Genomic DNA, 22457 nt, shown 5'->3' with positions numbered 1-22457 from the left:
TCTTTGTGACTATTTTGATAAACAGAATGCTGTGGAAATGATGCGGTCTGGTATCTATGCCCAGGCCATAAGAGATTGGAATCTTTGATCTTGGAGCCTGGAGCTGCCATGTAAGAAGCCTGTATCCAAAAAGAGCTGGCGGAGCCCAGCCTTCAGTCATTCCTGCTAAGGTACCAGGTCAGCTGCCAGCTGAATACCACGAGTGGCCATTGTTTGAAGTCACTAAGTTTTGGTGGTTATTTTATTGCATAGTAATAGATAACCACAGCTTGGTCCTAGAACAAGGGGGTAACTTCAGTTTGCTGGCTAAATCAGGCCTCTCATGCCTCTATGAAGTTTGATTGGAACACAGCTACACCCATTTCTTTACACACTGTCTATGTTTGCTTTCCTGCTCAAGAGCAGAGATGAGTTTTGCAAAGCGGTCTGTGTAGCCCACAAAGCCTAAGATATTACTATCTGGCCCTTTACTTAAAAAGTTTACTGATCTCTCTGATCTATCTCCTAGAAAAAGCCTTACCCAATACTTTTCTTGTCTTTTTTGTTTGAGACGGAGTCTTGCTCCGTCGCCCAGGCTGGAGTGCAGTGGCATCGTCTCAGCTCACTGCAACCTCCGCCTCCCAGGTTCAAGCAATTCTGCCTCAGCCTCCTGAGTAGCTGGGATTACAGGTGCGTGCCACCATGCCCAGCTAATTTCTGTATTTTTAGTAGAGAGGGGGTTTCACTGTGTTGGTCAAGCTTGTCTCAAACTCCTGACCTTGTGATTCACCCGCCTCGTCCTCCCAAAGTGCTGGGATTACAGGCATGAGCCACTGCACCTGGCCAAAACCCGTATTTTTCTTTCCAGAAGAATATATAACTGACATGTTGCCATTCATCATCTAGTCTTGCTAGACTAGGAGAAAGAGATCTTAAGCTGACTTTCACCCAGGCATATAACCTTTGAAAAGCCAGTTCTCTTGGTCTCAGTTCCATCATTTGTAAAATGAGGAGATTGGACTAAGTCAATCTTTCCCTAGACATGTTCCACTGGACCCATAGGATACTCAATGGAAAAGTAGATCTGTAGTCACAATTTTAGGGGAAGCTCTGCATACTATTTGTCCTATTGGAGATATAAAACACACATTGGCGTATTCAGGGTTCCGTAGTGAAGAAACCAGACTACCTTTGTTCACATAAGTGTTTTCTCAAACATTTTTGGTATCAGGATTATTTTCCCATAACACTTACTGATATCACATGGGACCCATATTATAAATAACATAGTCTAGGAAATGCTATACTGGGTGCTCTTTAAAGTCTCTTTTTGCTTCAATAGTCCCTGGAGCTAGGATTAATTCTTCTGGCTACAGAGTTAACTTTTTTCAGTGCTCTTACAGACTTCCCTTCCCAAAAACTATTGCCTTTCATTTCTTAGTAATGTGATACTCTGCCAATGTAATTTGCTGACTTTTCAGACTGGAGATACGGTGGCCAATTAAGTAAGTTGCAAATTCTCCTAAAGGAATTAAAACGACACAGTGATCACCAGTCTTTGGATGACAATTATAATTACGGTCTTGAAGTAAAACAGGGGCAAATGCAGGCACTTTTTAAGGTTACTACTGGTTTTTATAATCCAAAGATTTCTTCCCACATGCCAAAATAGAGGATATGATTCCTTCTCAGCATTACTACCGTCTGGACAGTATCAATTGAATATGTTTAATAAAGTAAACAGTGTTTAGAAAATGTTAAGTACAAGGTAACCTTAGCCATCCAGACTGCCTGTTTAAAATTCCAAGTTATCTTACCAACTACATAAAAAGAGAAAGTGTTTATCCTACTGAGATAATGGTAAGGCAAGTCTGTCTTTCCAGTAATGGAGCTGTTTGAAATCTCTGACCTGGGTACAAGTCCTAAGGTAGTTCATTGTATTACTTGCTTTTACAGATGCATATATCTTTTCTTGGTTCCAGCTATTTCAGATGTAACAAACCATATTACATGTACAACTACTCAATGATCAACCCTCTCAGCAGCTAAAATCCCTCAAATTTAATAGGATACAAGAATTTTCTCTAGTAATTATTAGAATAAATGTTAATAAACTTATTTTCGTAAAAATAAAATTTCTCCAATAAATCTCTGGCATTTCTAATTCCATTTAGGTGTCTGCTTCCCACAAGACCAAACTGATACAATTATCCTTATAAGATTGTTCCAAAAATTGGAAATAATAACGTAGTTCCTGGCTTTTGATAGCTAGACAACAAAGATTATCTTCCTTCAACTGTGAAACATTAAAAGGTCAGGGCTGGGCAATACATTCTCCTGTATTGTTCAGTGCTTTAATCATACATTCCACTGTATAATTGGGCTTCATTAGCAGGCAGCGTGAAGTTAAACTTCTTAACAGAGCATACCATGCTCCAAGCTATCAAATTATCTTCGGGGTAGGTAACCAGGTACATTTGTGTATGGGTGGATGGGTTACGGAGTAGGAAATTGTCTTTGGAGCCAGATAGATCTAGAATAGATTGAATCCTAATTTGCTATGTCACCTTAGGGAAATCGTTTAATCTCTGTTTTCAGTTGCCTAAACTATAAAATGGGGATAATATGGCCGATCTCACTAGGTAACTGTGAAGATTAGAGATAGTCTGTGTAAAGCATCTAGCACACTGGCCCATTGTAAGCATCGAATGAAAGGATGTATTATTACTCTTATTGTCTGACCATCCTTTCATTCATTCACTCATTCCACAAATATATATTATGGGTCTACTATGATAGGGAACTGACATACAACAGTGAGCCAGAGAGGCACAGGTTCTTACAGAGTCTACTGGACCGGACATGACATCACGCAAAATGTATCCAGTAATTATAATAAGAAAACTTAGATGGTGCTTCTTATGTGCCTGGCACTGTTCTAACAGCTTTACCACATATTCATTCACTCAATCCTTACACCAATCCCATGAGATAGGTACTTGCCCAAGATTACATAACGAGTCAGTGTGGATTCAAAACCCAAATATCTGACTCCAGAGTCTGTGCTTTTACAGGTTATGCTGTGTTGCCTCTCTAAACATTTGAATCAGATTTCATGCTTCCATAGAGCTTAAACAATCTTACACAACTATATAAAACAATCTAATGAATCCATTGAGTAAGAAGGACAGTTATTTCCTTTACATAGACACAGAAATAGTAAGTCAGTGGAAAAAGTGGAGAGACTGGCCACTGGGGACCCAGTGCCATGTGATAGCAGTTCCCTCTCCCACCCCAGCCTGCCATTGCTCGCCTTCCAACCTAGCAGCTGTTTTCTGGCAATGGCACCAGAAGAAGAGTTGCTATAATTTCGTTTTTCATCTCACTCAGCCCTGACTCTTTCATCTACTATAACCACAGGGCCTCTCTAGTTCCAATCAATTCTTGACCTTCAGTGTTATAATCTTTTATGCCTGCTGGAATTTTCTTGCAGAAAAGTTAAAGGAAGGTAAAATAGGTATGTTTTCTTTTGTTCTCTTCTTAAGCATATCCACATGACTGGAGGCTGAATGCTAAATGGTTTGCTGCATGTTTGCAAAGCAAACAAGGTAGCAGTGAGGAGAGCAGACCCTGGACACTAAGATCATTTCTTATTACAAGGCAAACACCATCCACATCTGGATGCTTGAATACAAGCAACATAACAGCAGCAGTTTGTTCCAAGAAATCTTTTAGATGACAACATACCATCATCACCATCATTTTAGAATGAAAACGACAACATGAAAAAAAAAAAAAAAAAAAAAAAAAACACCCTCTTCTAACAAGTCAAGAATGATGAAGACAAAAAATGATCATACTTACTGGGGGACATTGTGCAAGTTTATCAGCTGCCACCAGTTGAACATTCAAGTGTTTACTTTGTGACTTTCCTCTAGATTTAATCAACCGCTGTAAAACCTGATAGAAGAAGACATGAACCTCAGGTATTGTAGATGAGTTAAAAGAAAATCAAATAAGCCAGGATCTTTTTAATGGTCTGCTTGGCCCCGAGCATTATAAGAGAGGAAATGCAGTGTGAGAAATCATATATTTAAACCTGTAATGATGTCATCTGCTTACATTGGCTCTCAGTTCCATGGATTTGATATGTTCATCCTATTCCAACTCTGAGTGAAGTCTCAGTAAGAGCCTGAGTTCCCACCCTAGATTTTCCCCAGAGATTTCAAAGAGAGCCCTGCAAAAATGGAGGGAGTGGACTGTACCAGGTCATTTATGTTAAGTAATACTTTAATATTATTCAGTTGAATAATGTTTTAGCTCACTATCTCCATGTCAGATAAATGTCAGAGTCATTTACATCTTTGGTTGTTTTTGTCTCCAATTATTAATGGGACATTTCAGTTTAATTTTAAAATAATCAGACTATTCTGTGATTAGGGATCCAAGCAAAACATTTGTATTAGTACATTGCTACATGTAAACCAGTGATATATCTATGTCTTTTGGCTACCGCTGTTAACTGCATTTGGCCATATACTGCCATCTCCCATGGCCCTTCCCCTGCAAACAGTGTTAATCTATGAGCTCTATAATACCGCAGGACATAGGGTCTGGGAACTCCTGTTCTTGCACTTAAGGACACGACAGTGTCACGGGCAGTGGGAAGGGCTGAACTCTCCTGCACTGCAGTGAAGTGCTGGAATCCCCAGCAGTGATTTCAATTCACTCTACTGATTCTCAAAAGGCCCTAGTTTGCTCAGGATTCCCAAGTCCACTGCACCAAAGCAGTGTCTGCACAGGTAGATGGAAGGATAGGATCTCAGAAAATTTGGAGGAGAGTACAGCTTCTTTAGACATTCTCCGCCCATGAGAGGAGACTGCCATGCTGGTTGGCAGTTGAATTTGTATTTAGGCACCAAAATACACTAGGAGGCACAGAGAAGAAACTGATTATTAAGATGGTATTTCCCAAGGGCATCCATTTCACATTAACTTTTTAAGAACAATATCCTGTTTTAAAAATGAAAGAACATCCAAATCAAAGGTAACTAATTTGGGGCTATTTCACTTTTATTTTTATCTCCCACAGTGCCATAAAGATACAAAGCAAATTTCCCATTGTGCTTACCATGGAATAACTACATTCTTTCAAGAACTCAACCTAAGCACAAATCAGGGTCTATAATACTTCCATAGGAGATGTTTAAACAGTGATATTCTATTTTATATATGATCAATATAGATACCTTTTTTGATAAATATAGATGTACTCTCTCAACTAGGTACAGAGTATGGGTGACACAGGAATCAACAGTATCCAAGAAATTTACCAATGTAGAATTCATAGTCTATGATAAGCCAGAGTCTACTTTTCCACATCTGTCTTAATGTTTTGTTTTTATTAAACACTTGCGTAACTGTCTGGTTTGGGATCTACAATAGTAGCTTTTAGAAGAAATGAACTATTATATTCTCCACTATCTGAAAATTCATAGAATCTGTACACTGTGGAAAGATTTTAAATGTGCTTATTAATAATCAGCAAGATGTTCTCCTTGTCCACTAACAAAAAATCACAGAGCAAAGCACATTTTTAAAAGACGCACTTCTAACCTTTAAGACAGAAGGGAGCTAATTACCTTTGGAGATGAGACTTTTACATGAACAATAATTGGTGCTAAGGAAGTCTTTATAAGTTGTGCTGGGTGATTGATGGTGTCTGCATCAAGAACGACCAGTTGCAAAGATCTTGCCAACTCAAAGATTCTTTCAATTTCACTTTGTACTTCCGCTAAAAGGAAAAATAATAAATAGATCCTGGTTATTGTTATGAATTAGTTCTTACATTAGAAAGATATAGTATATTTTCAGATATGTTGGTCTACATTACAAAATAAAATATTTTAAATTTTCACAGATGGCTCTCAGACTTCTTCTAGTCAACATAATATTTAGCTGTTTATATACCTACGACAATTCTTTTATGTTGTTTTTGATTGTTGTTTTGTTCTAAAAAACTTTAATGTTAGCCATAGAAGCTGAAACCACATTGAGAAAACAACTGAAATATATGTGCAAAGCAACATCACATGGAAAGCAAATTACACTGAAATATTTCTATCAACAAAGTATATACTAATACTTTGTGGACATGCTTAAAAAAAAAAAACCCCACAACTCATCTGTTTTGACTGATATGCACATTTTTGTACCACTGGTTAACTGCTCTGAATCTATCCTTAAAGCTAATCATATTACTAAGTCTAGTTAGATTTAAGTATGAGAGCCAGTGTACTTGCTCTAAGGCATAATTAGCTTCAGTATTAAGAACAAAAAGTAAGGCCAATTATATTAAAATGCTGCAATGCATCTAGATGCAAATCTCTCTGGCTGGCTGTAATAGCCAAGTGACCCAAATCTGTGCATGAGTCTAGTCAAATGAAAAATCTACTCTTTTCAAATGTCTGAAGCAATCCAGTTTTTTTTTTTTTTTTTTTAAGGAAAACAGATAATCAATATAGGACATGGCTTTCTGAAATATAAAAAAAAAATTTTATATATAGTTTATAAATTACCTGACTTATTGGATCATGCCCAAAGTCTGAATTATACTTGATTTTCAGAGAAATTAATTTGTTTTCATTTTTGAGATACGGTTTTACTCTGTTGCCTAGGCTGGAGTGCAGTGGCATGATCTTGGCTCACTGTAACCTCTACCTCCCAATTCATGTGATTCTTATACCTCAGCCTCCCACATAACTGGGATTATAGGCACACGCCACCATGCCCAGCTAACTTTTGCATTATTAGTAGAGGCGAGGTTTAGCCATATTGGCCAGGCTGGTCTTGAACTCTTGAACTCCTGATCTCAAGTGATGCACCCACCTTGGTCTCCCAAAGTGCTGGGACTACAGGCATGAGCCACTGTGCCCAGCTGATTTTGTTTTTTTATTTTTATTTTTTGGCTATAGATTTGACCAAACAATGCTGTAATCTGGTCCAAAGTACATAGAGTACACAAAACTATCTAATATAAATTATTATTATTAATTTTTAGAGACAGGGTCTCACTCTGTGGCCCATGCTGGAGTGCAGTGGTACAGTCGAGGCTCACTGCAGTCTCAACTTTCTGGGCTCAAGTGATCCTCCCACCTCAGCTTGAAGAGTAGCTGGGACTACAGGTGGACATCACTGTGCCTGGCTAAATTTTTTATTTTTTGTAGAGACAGGGTCTCACTAAGTTTCCCAGGTTGGCCTTGAACTCTGAAGTCCAAGCAATCCTCCTGCCTTGGCTTCCTGAAGTGTTGGCATCACAGGTGTAAGCCACTGTACCCGGCCTTAGATGATCCTAAAGATGGCCTAGGGAAAAGGTAGTGTTGCTGTAACTACCCTCACTGAAAAGTGTTTGTGATTTGCTTTGCTTATTTAGTGTAAATTCAAGCTCACATTGCCCACCGAAAAATTCTCCCTTCCTTAACCAAAAGGATTGACAAGGTATGCAGGGTCAGGAATCCTCAAGACTATTATGAAAATCTATTTTCTCATGTTTTGCCTGATTGCATAAAATTCTTATTTCCCATAGAATCACTGAAGTTTAAGGCATGATCTGTATTAAAAAGGATGCATTTGAAGAGTCAACATATCACTTTTCAAGTTATCTAATACCAATGGCCTGAAAGACTTCACATTGCTTGGAAAGGGGACTAGCTTTCAGGATATTAATGAAAACAAAGTGGGCTTATTTGTCAAATTCTTCTGAAATCATATTCTACATTTGTTAGTAATGTAACATATTTGTCCCCTTTTTTCTCACACGTCAGAAAGTTTTAAAAGAAATGTTTCTTCAGAAGGAAGTTTGGAAAATAAAGTCAATTTTTACTGTAGTAAATTTCAGCCTCAGGATGTCAGGGTATGTTTTCCATTTGCTGTTTTCATTAAACTGTCACTGGCTTATGGGAGCTCCTGGCTAGGACTATATGTGAGCAAGCCTATGTTTTCTTAAGCCTCAAATATGAATACAATATTTTCGGAAGCAGCAAAAAGACATTGACGCGAACTGGACTGCCCTGGTACAAATAACCCTCAAGGCACTCTGAGTTTCTGTGTAAGTGACTCAGAAATACCTGAACCTTATTTACTCTGCACCAGCGGTGAGGTTAAGTGTGGTTTCTGCCAGGAGCAAGGGCAGCGATACCTACTGCTTAACCAACACAAAACTCTTAGGCCATGGGCACTTGGGCAGAAGAAGAGAGGTGCTTGGGCAGAACAAGCCAGGAGGGATGCTGGAGAAGGCCACATTAAATACTAGGGTGAGCCCAATGTTTGGATAATACGTATACAGAATGTAAATAAATACATTTTATCTGTGAGGCACATTTATCTATATAGCCATCTCTCTCTCTTTTTTTTTTTTTTGAAAAAGATCTCAGCCAAACCAAACAATGTTGGCTACCTGGACTGATTCTCAGAGGGGTTCCAATGAAGGTTTCCTCATAATCCTATTCTAGTCAAATGGAGCCCTGGGGAGTCATGGACTATGATGCTAGAGGACCTCGATGAACACTTCTATAAACTGATCATGACTGATTTGGGCCCACCTCTCTCCAGGATCTCTGTCACAAATGATATTCCTTATACCCAAACCTGTTCATATTTCTCCCATGCTTAAAACACTTCAGTGGCTCCCCAGGCCCAAAGCAACATTTCCCAAAGTGAGTACTCTGGAACAATACTCTCATAAGATATCCTATGGGAAGAAGGGGGTTTTGTGCAAGGGATATATTGCATACCATACTAGCTTCTCTTTAGAATTTCAAACATGCATTACCCTTTACATCTTCAAGGCTCTTAGAGTCTTGCAGAGAAGAAACCTGTCAGTTTAATCCATCATTTCCAAATTTATTTGACAATGGAAAACATTCTGAATGTAACAACTATTACTATGTTGTAAAATTAACATTGCATGGGATCTATTTTGGAGATCTCTTTAGCAAGGCACATTAGAACCCCAACACATTGGCCTCGGTCTTTTTCAGTCTCTTCTGTTCCTCTCAAATCACACCCCCAACTTCCCTGTTCTAAGCATGCTATACACAAATCTACTTCTTTCTCAACAATACATTTTTGTTTACATGTCAATGTCTTTGTACACTCCTGCCTTGAAGAACCAGCTCAAATATAACTCCTGAGAAGTCTTCTCACACATCTCCTACCCCCTACTCTTCTTTATACCCCCAGCTCTTTGTTCATAATTCCACTGTCACAGGTATTCTAACCATCTGTCCCTTCTGTCTCTTTGCCCACGGGTAAGACACTGTGTGTGGGATATGTCTGTATTCCCTAAGTCTAGTGTAATGCATGGCACATAACAAGTGTTCAATAAACATTTGATGAAGCAATCTACAAATGTGCATGAATAAGCATACAAATGGATCACATTGTGGTTATTATAATATTAACAGATTGCCATGAAATTAACTCCAATGGTTGTGGGTAGATGACTTTAAAGAGTAAAGGTAAAAACCACGAGCTGAGATATACTTTGTTTCTTCTTGTTTACTCTAACTTGCCCCCCCATCCACCCCACTGACTCTGACAGCGGGTGACTGGATTGTAAGGATGACTTCAGTGAATACGGGTGAAGCCCTTGGCAGGTGTCAGTGGTTAAAGGAGTCAGACAACCTGGCTTAAGCTTTTAATTATCTTTTAGCCTTTCACCATACATTAGAAGGAGTAGTTAAAAGCCAAAGACACTATAAGGAGTTACAAAATGGGTAGAAAACAGGAGAGCAGAGAATTGATGTTTATCTGAGAAATCCTCAACCTAACTTAATGTCCTTGTCACCCATGATATTTAACTTTAGTCATTACCTAATAGGATTCACCATCAACATTGCCATTGTACCTCCTCCAGGTCACAATACTGTGCCTTTGAGCATGCTTCCCTCTGCATGTGGAAGGCTCTAAATACAAGACTAAAGAAGGGACCACTAATCGCTGGGATCTTTTCCTCACAAGCACTGACCACTACTCTATTTGGTATGTTTCGTATTCCTTCACAAAGCAACCATCCAACAAACATTTATTAGCAATGATCATGTGCCAATCCCATGTCAGGAATACGCAGATAATACTTTGTACCTTCTTTACAAATTGTACAATCTTTGGCTCAAGGTCAGTGGGTTCTTAGTGTGATGTTAGGGCATGCACTCTGTCTTGGAAATCTTAATTTTGTTTAGTTTTCTATCATCTATAGAGCTAATTTCAACAGTTTAAAAAATGTAAGGCATGGAAGAGCCCTATTTATCCTTCCTAGTTAAAACAAGTTGCCCTCAGAATATGAATGTAAAGAGAATCCTAGGAAGTCATGAGCGGACTACACCACCCTTGGCAATTGTGGAGACCATGAACAGGCTTTCCTGATGAACAACGTAATTCACCAGCACTATGGACTTGCTTCTGTGGGTGGTGATTCCATCCTCCACAGCCCTGTTCACCTATGGCTTGATGGAGCTACTCACTTACAGTCTTTTATTCTTCTCCATCATGGGGAATTTTAGGATGCTTTCCGACTGGTACCCCAGGAAAGACATGTTTAAAGTCCCTGCATGTTACTAATGGTCATTGCCATTTGCAACACCAAGAACACTGTTATCTAGCTTTTCTTCTAAAGATCTCAGAAGGCTGAACACCTCGTTTCCTTTCACGTCCGCTGTGACTCAGGTATGACAGATATCATTAGCCCCGTTGAGAAGCTGAGCAAAGCGGAGATGAGTGGTTTCATGTGGTTAGGCAGGCAAAGACTACGAGAGCCCATTGAGGATTCTTCCCACCAGACTAATTAGCTAACTGACTAAAGCTGAGAGACAGCAGGCTCTGGCTACTGCAAGACTCTGCTGCCTTCCTGCCATAGCTAGCATTCTCTTCAGGTACTCAGTGCTCCCGCCATTCAGAATGGGGAACAAATTGACAAAGACATTCACAAATGCACCATGTGTCAGCCCGGTCTGTAAGCACAGCTTGAAGAAGTACCACATTTGAACATCTTACCTAAGCTGGACCGGGTGTTCGAACGTTCAATTATTGCTCTCTTGCTGGGATTATTTAGGACAGACCTCTTAGCAAGAGAAATGTCAGCTGTCACTCTCGTTATTGATATCCTATGAATAGGAACACAGAACAGAACAAGCCAGTAAAAATGTTATGGGGCTCTCCAAGTGATTTAGAACCACAGTACTTAATAACCAATTTACATACTACAGGGGAACCGCAGTATAATAAACATTGGCCACAAGTGTTTTAAACAGGCTCTGGCTAGTATCAGAATGCAAGCAGAGCAGAATGGAGGAAGGTTTAAACTGTTTCACACACACACACAAAACCTACTCCATTAAAAATATTTTCGTCCATTATGGCCTGCCTTGCTGAATTCCCTTTATAATACACACCATACCAGGAAGGAACCAAAACATATAAATAAACCATGCTCTTTCCAGGAAGCAGCAATACAATTTGCCACAATTCATAGTTGATTTGCTCTTGAACAAGACCTTCAGGAACTACAAATGCTTTGCTCTGGGATTTAATGATGCTGGTCAAAGCTGGGAAACACTCTTCATTTTGATTATCAAAGACAATCAACCAGTCTGTGGCTAAGTTGCATTCTTTTGTGATACACACGTGATTCTCCAGGGGCCCGAAGGGATACTTCATTTGTAAACATGTGAAAAAATGGTTTTATTTTTTCTGCATGCATAGGATTCTTCAGCATATTTGCATATGACTTTGAATGCATACGGCGGGCGGGCAGTCATAAGGCACTCTAGTTGAGAGCAATGTGAGTATTGTGCCAGGATTTGCTAAGTCAGAAAGTATCCTGCGGTCATGCAAGAATAAAGCAGGACCTGGCACAGTGGCTCACGCCTGTAATCGCAGCACTTTGGGAGGCTGACGTGGTTGGATCATTTGAGGTCAGGAGTTCGAGACCAGCCTGGCCAACAAGGGGAGACTCTGTCTCTACTAAAATACAAAAACTAGCCTGGTGTGGTGGCACATGCTTGTAGTCCCAGCTACTTGGGAGGCTGAGGTGGGGGAGGTCATTTGAGCCCAGGGGGCAGAGGCTGCAGTGAGCCAAGATCATGCCACTACCAATCCAGTCTGGGAGACAGAGTGAGACCTTGTCTCAAAAAAAAAGTGAAGAAGTAAAGACATTGCAAATAAATGCAGAGGGGCATCTATTTGCATATGATTTATCAAATGAGAACATCTGCAACTTAGAATTTAAATACTATTTTAAACTGAGATTGCTCAATTTCCAATCATCTACCAGTAGAATTCAAAGTTTGCCTCTTTAAACCAGTTACTGTCACCATGGGCCTTTCTCCATTCTTATCTTCACAGCTTGGTTCCCAGAAAGGAGACAAGGAAAGTAGCACCCCTCCCCTTTTATACTCAGTACACCCATTCTCTTCTGTTTTCAAACTCTTTGGGGATTGAAGAAGGAAGGAGGGTAGAATTATCAACAATTACTGAATCATATGTCATCTCATACCTGTCTGGGGACAACACTGTCAGGAGACTGTACCTGATTTCAGTGACCTAAAGCCTTGGGGAGAATTTAAAATAGTCCTTTCCTCAGATGTCTGGAAATCATTCTTTAAAACAACAGTCTGTGCAAAAGTTCTGGTGCCATTTTAAGCAAAGTACTGCTTGCCTGTGTCATTATGTTTATATGCTGTAGGTTGTCAGGAAGTTTTCAATTCTTAATTTTTTAGAACTGTTAGACCCTAATAATTATTTGATGCATCTTCAAAATTGTCCCCCGCAGAAACCAAGAGTTTTTGCAGATACACCTCAGGGACTGTTCTGAGGACTAAAGGGAGGTTCAGTGGGCTCCAGCTTCACCATCCTCAGTGCCAGGTAAACACGCCTGCATTTCTGTTTTCTGCATTGGGGCTTTATATATGATTTCACTATAAAAAGCTGTTCAACTGCTAGAAAACACTGGTGTAACAACTTTTTCATTTTACCAAGAGGGAAACTGAGACACACACAGAAAGCTACACATGGTTAGTTACAGCTCAGGTCTAAACCAGCCCCTGGGCATCGGGTCAGTGCCAAGTCACCTGACTCCACCATTCTCTTATAGTTCAGTGTTCTACAAGCCCGAATCTCCAGATGTGAGTCAAGTGGTCAAGCACGGATGCACAGTCAGTCTTGGCCTTGCTCTGAGATAGTAAGAATTTAAATCAAGTTGAGGTAGAGTAAACCCCCACCCGACTTTCCATTACTCCAGTTGGCCACTGCAGCTTTCAGGCATGAAGTCTCATAGGCAGCTCCTTTCCTTTCCAGAGTAGGGTTTGTGTGGTTTTATTTTTTTAATTTAATTTTCAGTTTTTGGTCAGTGTCGTTCTGTCACCCAGGCTGGAGGGCAGTGGTACAATCTTAGCTCACTGCAACCTCCACCTCCCACGTTCAAGCAATCCTCCTGCCTCAGCCTCCCAAGTAGCTGGGATTACAAGCATGTGCCACCATGCCCGGTTAATTTTTGTATTTTTACTAGAGACGGGGTTTCACCACATTGGCCAGGCTGGTCTCAAACTCCTGACCTCAGGTGATCTACCCACCTCAGCCTTCCAAAGTGCTGGGATTACAGGCGTGAGCCACCATGCCCGGCCATGTGTGTTTATTTTTGTGTTTTTGGGTTGCTGGTTTATTTGTTTTAAGAATGGAGCTGCTGGATAGAAACATACAGGCATGTTTCAGAGCAATCCAAATATATGATGAGAGACAAATGGGTAGGTTTAGGGACAGAATTCAACTTTCTAGACTAATGATTTTTGGAGGACCCAACAACCCAGAAAGTTGAATTCTATTCAGCTTAAGTGAAAATCAAATTTTCTAGTTCTATACAGACAAGAGACTCTTGGTTCTTCGAATCTGAAGAGATTAGCATCAGATCCACATTTACTTTTTCTGAGTTACAAAAGTACTTTTACAAAGCTATTTTCAAACACAGCCAAAGTTTGAAAAAATTCAGGAAAAAACTGCTTCATAAGTTCCAAAATAGAGGGAAAGATGCAGACAATAAAGGGTATGTTTTCTCATTTTATTTGCTAATGCAAGTTAGTTTGCTAATGCAAGTTATTTATTAATCAAAATACACATGCATAAAACAGAGCTCCGAAGAAGACAGGCCTAGCCCTAGAAAACCTTCAGTAAGACAAAATAGGAGTTTCTCTTTTCTATGCAAAGATGCTGACTATTATCAAAATCAGACACCAAACCCAAAATTCTTTTTTGTAAAAGGCTCTCCAGAAAAGCAATCACATTCACAACTGAATACTATCTAGCTTATATACTATTTTTAACTTAAAGTAGTATCCTTTCTACTTCTTTTCTTGCTATCCTGAGACCCCCTAGTCTCAGCATTCCTATGTACCTTGTTCAATAAACATCTCTAAAAAGTTCCCTTGGAAAACTTCCTGTGACTTGCTGTTAGTAGTTACTGGCCAGTAGGTAAAAGACTAATAGGAGTTTAGTTCCCCAGCAGACTGGATGTAGCAACAAATGTTCCTGAAAACTAGCAAACATCATTCCCTAAATAGAGTAAATCTGAACCCCCATTGTTGCTTATTTCCACTTTAGAATTCATCCTAACTGCTGCAATCCCTCATGAGCTGTATTAGTTTTCTGTGATTTTCTGTGGAAAGATATTGTTTTCAGTTATAACACATTCATTAAAAAATAATCTGCATTTCCACGCTGGTAACATAACAGCTGTAAGATCTGTCTGTATTCTATCCTTGCTACATCCAATATGCAGCCCAGACAGTATAATAATTTTGGAAAACTTCTAGTATTAGTAGGGAAAAGTGTTCCAAAGAATGGAACAGTGCACTTACAGGAGAACTGAAACACACAGGAAGACCTGAGTATCTTCCTGGATCTTTCTCCTGGTAGTTGCATGAGTCATTCTATCTTTTGACCTCAGTATCCTAATCAATAAAATGGTAATAGTAGCTTTGCCATAACTATCTCATGGGATTGCCACTAAGAGCAAATAAGGTTATATATAAAAGTGCATTCTTAAATAATTATTCATAGGGTCCTCTGTTAATAAAAACATATATAATGTACACAAGGCAAACAATTATTAGAGATTTAAAGACTTGAAGGAGATAGTTTCCTTATATCCTACTCTCAAAAGTGGGCAGTCTACCATGAACTCTCTCATTCCCAGAGTCTGTGAAATGTGGGTGAGAGAATCAGGTCAGATATGTTGTACTCAAACTACTAATTTAAATATTCAAGTTTGACACTGAAGTGTTCAATTAATTATTACTGGTGTTTGAGTGGCTGTTTATGAGTCTGCATTTGAATAGAGAACAGTAGGAAGAATGCATAGAAGAATGAAATTGATTATGAAACAGAAGTTGTGGCTGTTCTTTTACCATTTGTTGACTGCAATTAGAAATTATCTTCATTCTTATACGGCTTGGTTGCCTTGTGATAGCACCAATTATTCCCATTTCCTTTTATTAATAAGTATTATCTCTTTGAGTCTCCCTAAGTTGTATGTTTAGCTTCTTTTCTTTCAAATTCTTTCTCAAGCCTATTTTTCCCTTTATGTGTTCTTTGGCTAAAAGCATCCTTTAGCTTGAGATCTTATCTGTGTAGATTACATGATGTTCATCTAAGATTTTTGGCCATGATCATTATCAGTTACAAATTGTCCAATAAATGTCATAGAGTTGATCTGATCCAGTTGTCAAAAGCCTAAAGTAACAACTTTTGGGAGGATTTGAAATGACTGGCATAGGTCAACAAACTGCAACTGGTTTGACTGCTGGCTGTTCAGCCTGTGAATGGTAGATTCAGCCAGCTGAACAAACCTCATCCAAACGGGTAATCCCCAATGAATATTTGTGGTGTGAAATGAAGAGAGAAGCTCCATGCCCATTTTGTATCCACGGTGTCCTCGTCAGCACAGGAATCACTGCTCCATGTGGATATTCACAAATACAGAGGGCACTCAGGAACTATTTAGTGTCGTGTTTTTCTTTTTCTTTATGAGACAGAGTTTCACTCCTGTTGCCCAGGCTGGAGTGCAATAGCACGATCTCGGCTCACCGTGTAACCTCCGCCTCCCAGGTTCAAGCGATTTTCCTGCCTCAGCCTCTTGAGTAGCTGGAATTACAGGCATACGCCACCACGCCCGGCTAATTTTGTATTTTTAGTAGAGAAGGGGTTTCTCCATGTTGGTCAGGCTGGTCTCGAACTCCCGACCTCAGTTGATCTGCCCACCTCGGCCCCGCACAGTGCTGGAATTACAGGCATGAGCCACTGCGCCCGGCCTAGTATTCTGTTTTTCTTACATGTATCACAGTTAGGCCCCACAATAGCAGCTATAGCAATAAAATTGTATAATAAGTAGCTCTAAACTGACTCAAATAATTTCTAAGGTATCAAAAAAATCCCAAGTTTATGATTCTGCAATAGTCAAACAGTTGGACTTTCATCCAATTTGTTGAATTATTTTCTACTAAGATCTGAAAAGCAGATGAAAGAAGAAAGCCTCATAGCCAACAGATCCCTTCTTTGCACTTTCCGAAAAATAATAGGACTTTCTCCTATTTTGTCTAACGCACTGCATTCATAGCCCGTGAAACACAGAGTAGGTTTCCATTAGAACGTATTGTTTATGCCGTGTCACTGTGCTAAAACCTTCCTTGTCATTGTTCTCTTGGCTGGTTTCAATTAAAGACTATTTGTTTTTTTCTCTCTTTGTATCAATTGGTAAAACATAATGCAGCACAATGTTATAGCTCAAAACCTAACAATATTCCCACGAAGAAGACATGTCAGAGTCAGTGTGACGCTACCAGCGAATTTCTTCTTTCTTATCAAAGTCTCCACATACACTCAATCAAGGAACTCATTATTGTTCATCCTGCTGCCTGGCCTCTTAATATTTGAAATCAAGTCCATTCTCTCACCCCTCACCCCTTTAAGATTTACCTGTCTTTTTCCTCAGCCCTGCTGGAGAAATACATCAGATTTCTCCAGGGCTAAGTCTCTCTCTTCAGCTATTACTTTCGCTGCTGCTGGGCTCTTCCTCTAGACCCTCTGCCATGTCATCAGATCCCATGAATACTTGAGATTGAAATTTGCATTCGATTTCTATTAAAACCAACTTCAACAGTATGCGTACAGTAATGGATGCAGACAATTCTACTTGATTCAGGACAAATCTCTGCTGTTACAATTAAATAAATTCCCTTCTTCTGGGCCTCAGGATTGAGGAAGAACATCAGATTCTTCATTCTTGAAGGCAAACCTTTAACAACGCTGTCGTGTATCAGTATGTTATAGACCAAAATAATCTAATGCAAACGTAGGCTGTCTTATGGGAAGGGATTTGCTCAGATAGGGCTGTTATGGGGCCAGTGGATTCGGCACTGCTCAGAACTGCCTTAGGTAACAGCTCCACAGGTTAAAACCATGTGACTCCATACATATCTGAAGGAACCGTACATGTGCACCCAAGAACACAGAAGACTGGGCTAGGCATTCTGGCTGCCTTCAATCCACAGGGACCTGCATGAGGGTTAGGGTTAAGGCCAGAGCATCAGACAGCAGGACCAAGACCAACCCTATTAAGTTACAAAGTCAAAGTTCAGCTGTTTCTTTGCAATGCTTTTTAGAAAGTGAATTCCCAATAGCCAAAAATTTCAAACGGAAGCAGGTTATCTATCTGATTGTGGTTGTTGGAGAAGGGAGATTAGTCTAAAAGACATTTTATGTATCCTTCCAACTCCAATGCTCTAGGATTCAGGGCTTTTAACTTATTTTATTTGAAACTACTTCATTATCTGCCTATTTCCTTTTTAAAGAGAGTGAAATGGAATAAATACATCTTTCTTATTAAGCCCTTGTCCAGTAGATGAATGTGACGAAGGCTATTACTGGTTCAACAAATTCTATCTTCTCTTCCTCCTGGACTGCAAGAGTGCCTCCGCTGCAATAAGTATGACTACATAACCAAGTTCTAACCAGTGAAATGTGAGTAATAACGTGCTCTATCTCCAGGCCCGGCAAGCTGACTAGAGACATCATACCTGGGCTAAGGGCCCCAAATGACAGAGGGAACAAACTTTCTGCCCAATTCTCCCCTCCCCCAACTCCATCCTCCCTCCCAGCCAAGGAACACCTGCCTCAGACTGTTAAGTGAGCAATAATAAGTTTCCATTGTGTTTGAATCACTACACATTTTGGGGTCTATTTATTAAGGCAGCCTGACCTACATACTAATGTACCTAGAAGTATTCTTATTTCTTAAACTAAAATCTCAGTTTACTTTCTTTCTATATAGTTCTAGAAACTAATGAATATTTTACCCAATTATCCAGAAAGCTTTTAACAAATGCATACAATTTATATTTAAAGCAATACCATGTTTGTTTTTATTATTAATGTACCAATTTATTACACTTTATCTGAAGTTTTTTTTACATTTTAAAATTATTTTGTGCATTTAGCGCATTCTCATAATTTAGCAAAGAGAAAGTGAGTGGCTTAATTACTGTTTTCAAAAATAAAGAATGTGATGTTCTTCCGCTATCCTACAGTAATAAATTAGATGCATTTGCCCATACTTTTTGATGCACACTATTTAAATTTTCCACATTTCTGATAAATCTTCAGGTTTTTTCATGTGGTTATTTTTACATGGACTGTATTCTGCATATGAAAGAGCTTAATATTTAGAATTGAGTCATTACAGGCTTTTTACCATTTCTCTGCAAAACAGAGAAACTTTCTCTAGATATTTTTCACAAAACTTAAATGATAAAATTATTTAATGGCTAATGTCTGAGCCATATTGTTGATGGATCATAGTAAGATACATTAAAAAATAGATCAATAAAATAACAGGAAATTTCTAATAAAAGCAAACCCTCAACTATAATAAATATCCATATAAGTACTATTCCCTACAAAATGATCACTTTGGGAGGCTTATGATTAAAAGAATTCTCACTCACTTCGTTTGAGAAAATTCAGTACTTGATATTTATACTTTCATATGACACACATACACATACACACACACACTGCTACACACACACACTGCTATTTATACTTTCATATGACACACACACACACACTGCTATACACACACACTGCTATTTATACTTTCATATACATACACACACACACCAAATACTCCTAGCTTGACCAGCAAGCCACTATACTCATCAGAAATATTATATATTTTAATTAATTTTTTAATAAAAACCATTTGGTATCAAATTATTAATAACTGAGAAAATAAAGACATATACATTTAAATAAAACAGATGGCTTAGTTTTCTTCTCCTGGTCCTTTCTTCATTGGGGACTCAATGTTATACTTCATATTTTCAGAGTTCTTTTATTATATTCTTCCCAAGAATACTGAGTTAACTTTTAACTAGAGAACTTCTGAAATCTCTGGAAACATACATCTACAATTCAATTTATCATACAAGTTTGGTTAAAGGAAAATAAAAATACAAAAACATCTATATTTCTCACCTCCCATCAAACCTGTGCTTCAGGAAATCAAAGAGGGCTTTCTGCATCATGTCTGTTACCTTTGCAGAGGTGAGAAAAAAAGAATGAGGCAAACACATGCAGAGAGAGAGAGAGAGAGAGAAGTCAAAAGTGAGAGAGGAGGGAGGGAAGGGCACTATGAGCCAAGACCTTATTGCAGCCAGTCGTCTCCTGGGGGGAAGTTACCATGGAAGATGTTTTTCATGCTTAACCATGTGCAATTGCTAATTTCCACCCCCCTTGGTTCTCCTCCAGGGTGTTGAGGAACAAACCAGCAGTGTTCACCGGACCCTCTTCCCTCTTCCCTCTTCCCTCGTTAGGGGATAGAACTGCTGCCAGGAGACAACAGGCTGGCTTTGTACACAGGTGCCGGGCATCCTTGGCACGCCTGAGCTGTGCCTGCCTCCAGTGAGGAGCAGCTAGAGAATTGAGGCCAGCACTGGACTCAGCCTTGCTGCTAGTTTGTGCGTGTTGGAGGAAATTCTCCATGCCCATGGCTGGATTTTTGTAGACCACTCCTCCTGCTCATCCCTCTGACATTTCCAACTCAGAGAAAGACAAGAGAGAAAGAGAGGGGGAGAGAGCAAGGATTCTTAGATCTGCCTGAAAGAGATTCATTAATTCATTCAGCAAATGTGTACTGAGTGCCTACTATGTGCTACACATTGTCCTAGCTCGATGGGAATGGTGTCCTGGAGGCTGCTCACCTTCAGAGTTTAAATGTCATATCTACCTATTTTTTAATCCATGCTAGCACAAAGTCAAAACAAACATCTGAAACAAAGTCTCTACTCTTTTCCTTGTCACATGGTTTTGTTTAATCTCCAAAGTTTAAAAATGTGCCCTTTAAAATAAACAAGCAGAGAAGGATTTGGTGGCATATGCCATCATCTTAAAACCCCAGCAGGGTGAACTCTGTTTGGGCTTTAAAAGTTTGGGTTTGCTGGAAGATTGATTGTTTGTCCTCTTGTGCTGTTCATTGTCTATTACTTCTAATAATGAGAATGGTCAAGACAGATAAAGTCCTTTTCTTTGCATTTAATGCACAGCAAATCTTTGACCAGATCTTCCCATTGTAAATATTCTGAGAGAGGTATTTCTAAACAATGTAATACATAAAAGATGAGAAGTGTCCAAGAGAGGAAAGAAAGGGCAAAGGGCCTTGTGAGCCCCACACAGTACCCCCTGCCTTCCCATGCTGAGCACTGGCTTCCATCAGGACCCACGTGGAAACAGAACCTTGAGGAGCAAGCGGCAACACGACCGTCTCCTGGGCGCTCGATCAAGAACTGAAGAGTAACAGATGATATTTGTACCTCATAACCTTTCAGTGACGGCCCCACTAACACCACCGGACGCATTGATGGCACAACATCGTAAGGAGGAATGTGCTCCGTCTGAAAAAGAGGATTCGACACGTGTGACAAGGTGAGGTTGAGCATGCCTCTCCACAGTCACAACATTCATAATGCTCAGGTCAAACGACAAATGATTATCAAAGTCCCCAGCGAGGAGGCTCTTCCCTTATTTTACAGCCACTTTGGGTCACTGAAATGGAGCACTGCAGGCATGTACGTATAGGAACCTTAACAGTAGATTTAAAAAGGAAACACAACTTACCACTTTTTGCTTCTGTTTTGCTAAAAGACAATAACGAGAGCCATATCAAAATATGTAATCTCTGCAAATGACAGTACATGAGTTTAAAAGATGGAAGAATGTACCCATTTGCCCCTATAATTATCTTCACCACTTTCCTATCACCCACTTTGGAGAACCTGCTTTATGATTTCATTCTGGACATGTCAATGTTGAAGACGTATGAAAAACAGACAGCTCCTTCCCTGGTACAAACGACCTTATATCCTGATTTCTCACTGGGTGGGAGTTGGGTACAGGAGTTGAGAACAACATTGGAAGTTCCGAGCCGGCCTTCACCATGGGTTGTTCCCGTGCTGGACACAGCACAGTGTTGCTGGGAACAAGTTGGACAAATGCAATTTCATAAAAGGAAACAGAATAACCACTTGGGCAAAAATGACTAGCATCTCAATCACTAGTTATGTTTATATTTGTAACTCATAATTCTGCACTCCCTCGGGCATTTTTGCCCATTTTCTAGAATATTGGCACATTTTTCCTACTATCTTGCTTTTCAATTTCAAATAAATTTATAACCAGTTTTTCCTGTTCTTTCCTGTTTGTAATAGCTAAAGTCTGCAATGTCCTGAATGTCCAATAAATGGGAACAAAGCAAAATATACTCAATAACTGATTCAAAGCAATTCTGTGGACATCCAAGTAGGTCCAGTCTAGTTGCGCACAGCTCAGCAACCTGGTTTGATTCAGTGTCCTGTAGATCAGAGGGCTTCACATGAACAAGGACCCAAACACTTAGAACCATTCCAGAACCAATCCAGTTGCCTCCAGTTTTGGTAGGCCAGAATAGGGCCTTGGACTTGCCTTTCCAAATTGATAATACAATTGGAATTGGTAATTAGGGCACTGGATGCCCTAATGCAACAGTTCTAGGCCAGAATGAAATTAGCCTATAGGAGTCAGGGAATGTGGTAGAAGAAAAATTCCTACATGAAGACCTCCATAGTTTCCAAATGCACCACAACTCCCAATTAGGCCACCATTGTCTCTTCATTACCATGAATTCCAGGGCTTGGCTGTCTGCTGTCCAAATGGAAATGAGGCTGTCCCTCATTTGGGCCCTGCCTGACTCTCTGCTTCAACCCTCCCAGCTCAGGCTGTACCAATACATCCTGAAGTTCCACATGGAGACTGAAAACAGGGCATTTTCTTGAGAGTCTGCTTCACTTTGTTTCCTTTTTTTATTTTTACTCACCATCTTAAAGTCTGTCCGTTTCTTA

General features: G+C 39.6%; 1 protein-coding gene across 5 annotated transcripts in view; it reads right to left on the bottom strand.

The window, feature by feature from the left end:
* The window catches only part of CACNB4 (calcium voltage-gated channel auxiliary subunit beta 4), a 267014-nt gene that overhangs the window by 16340 nt on the left and 228217 nt on the right, over window positions 1-22457 (bottom strand). For 4 of the 5 annotated variants that reach the window (XM_050752461.1, XM_050752464.1, XM_050752466.1 and 1 more), the window contains 6 exons: window positions 21199-21218; window positions 20895-20975; window positions 19561-19619; window positions 11032-11141; window positions 5622-5773; window positions 3844-3939 (listed from right to left, as the gene is read on the bottom strand). In XM_050752461.1, the coding sequence (XP_050608418.1) occupies window positions 3844-3939; window positions 5622-5773; window positions 11032-11141; window positions 19561-19619; window positions 20895-20975; window positions 21199-21218 (518 nt within the window). The remainder of the gene's footprint in view (window positions 1-3843; window positions 3940-5621; window positions 5774-11031; window positions 11142-19560; window positions 19620-20894; window positions 20976-21198; window positions 21219-22457) is intronic. The other variant, XM_050752467.1, reaches the window with a different exon arrangement.

The sequence above is a fragment of the Macaca thibetana genome, chromosome 12, assembly GCF_024542745.1.
Source record: "Macaca thibetana thibetana isolate TM-01 chromosome 12, ASM2454274v1, whole genome shotgun sequence".
Taxonomy (NCBI): Eukaryota; Metazoa; Chordata; class Mammalia; order Primates; family Cercopithecidae; genus Macaca; species Macaca thibetana.
This window is presented reverse-complemented; position numbering and strand designations above follow the sequence as displayed.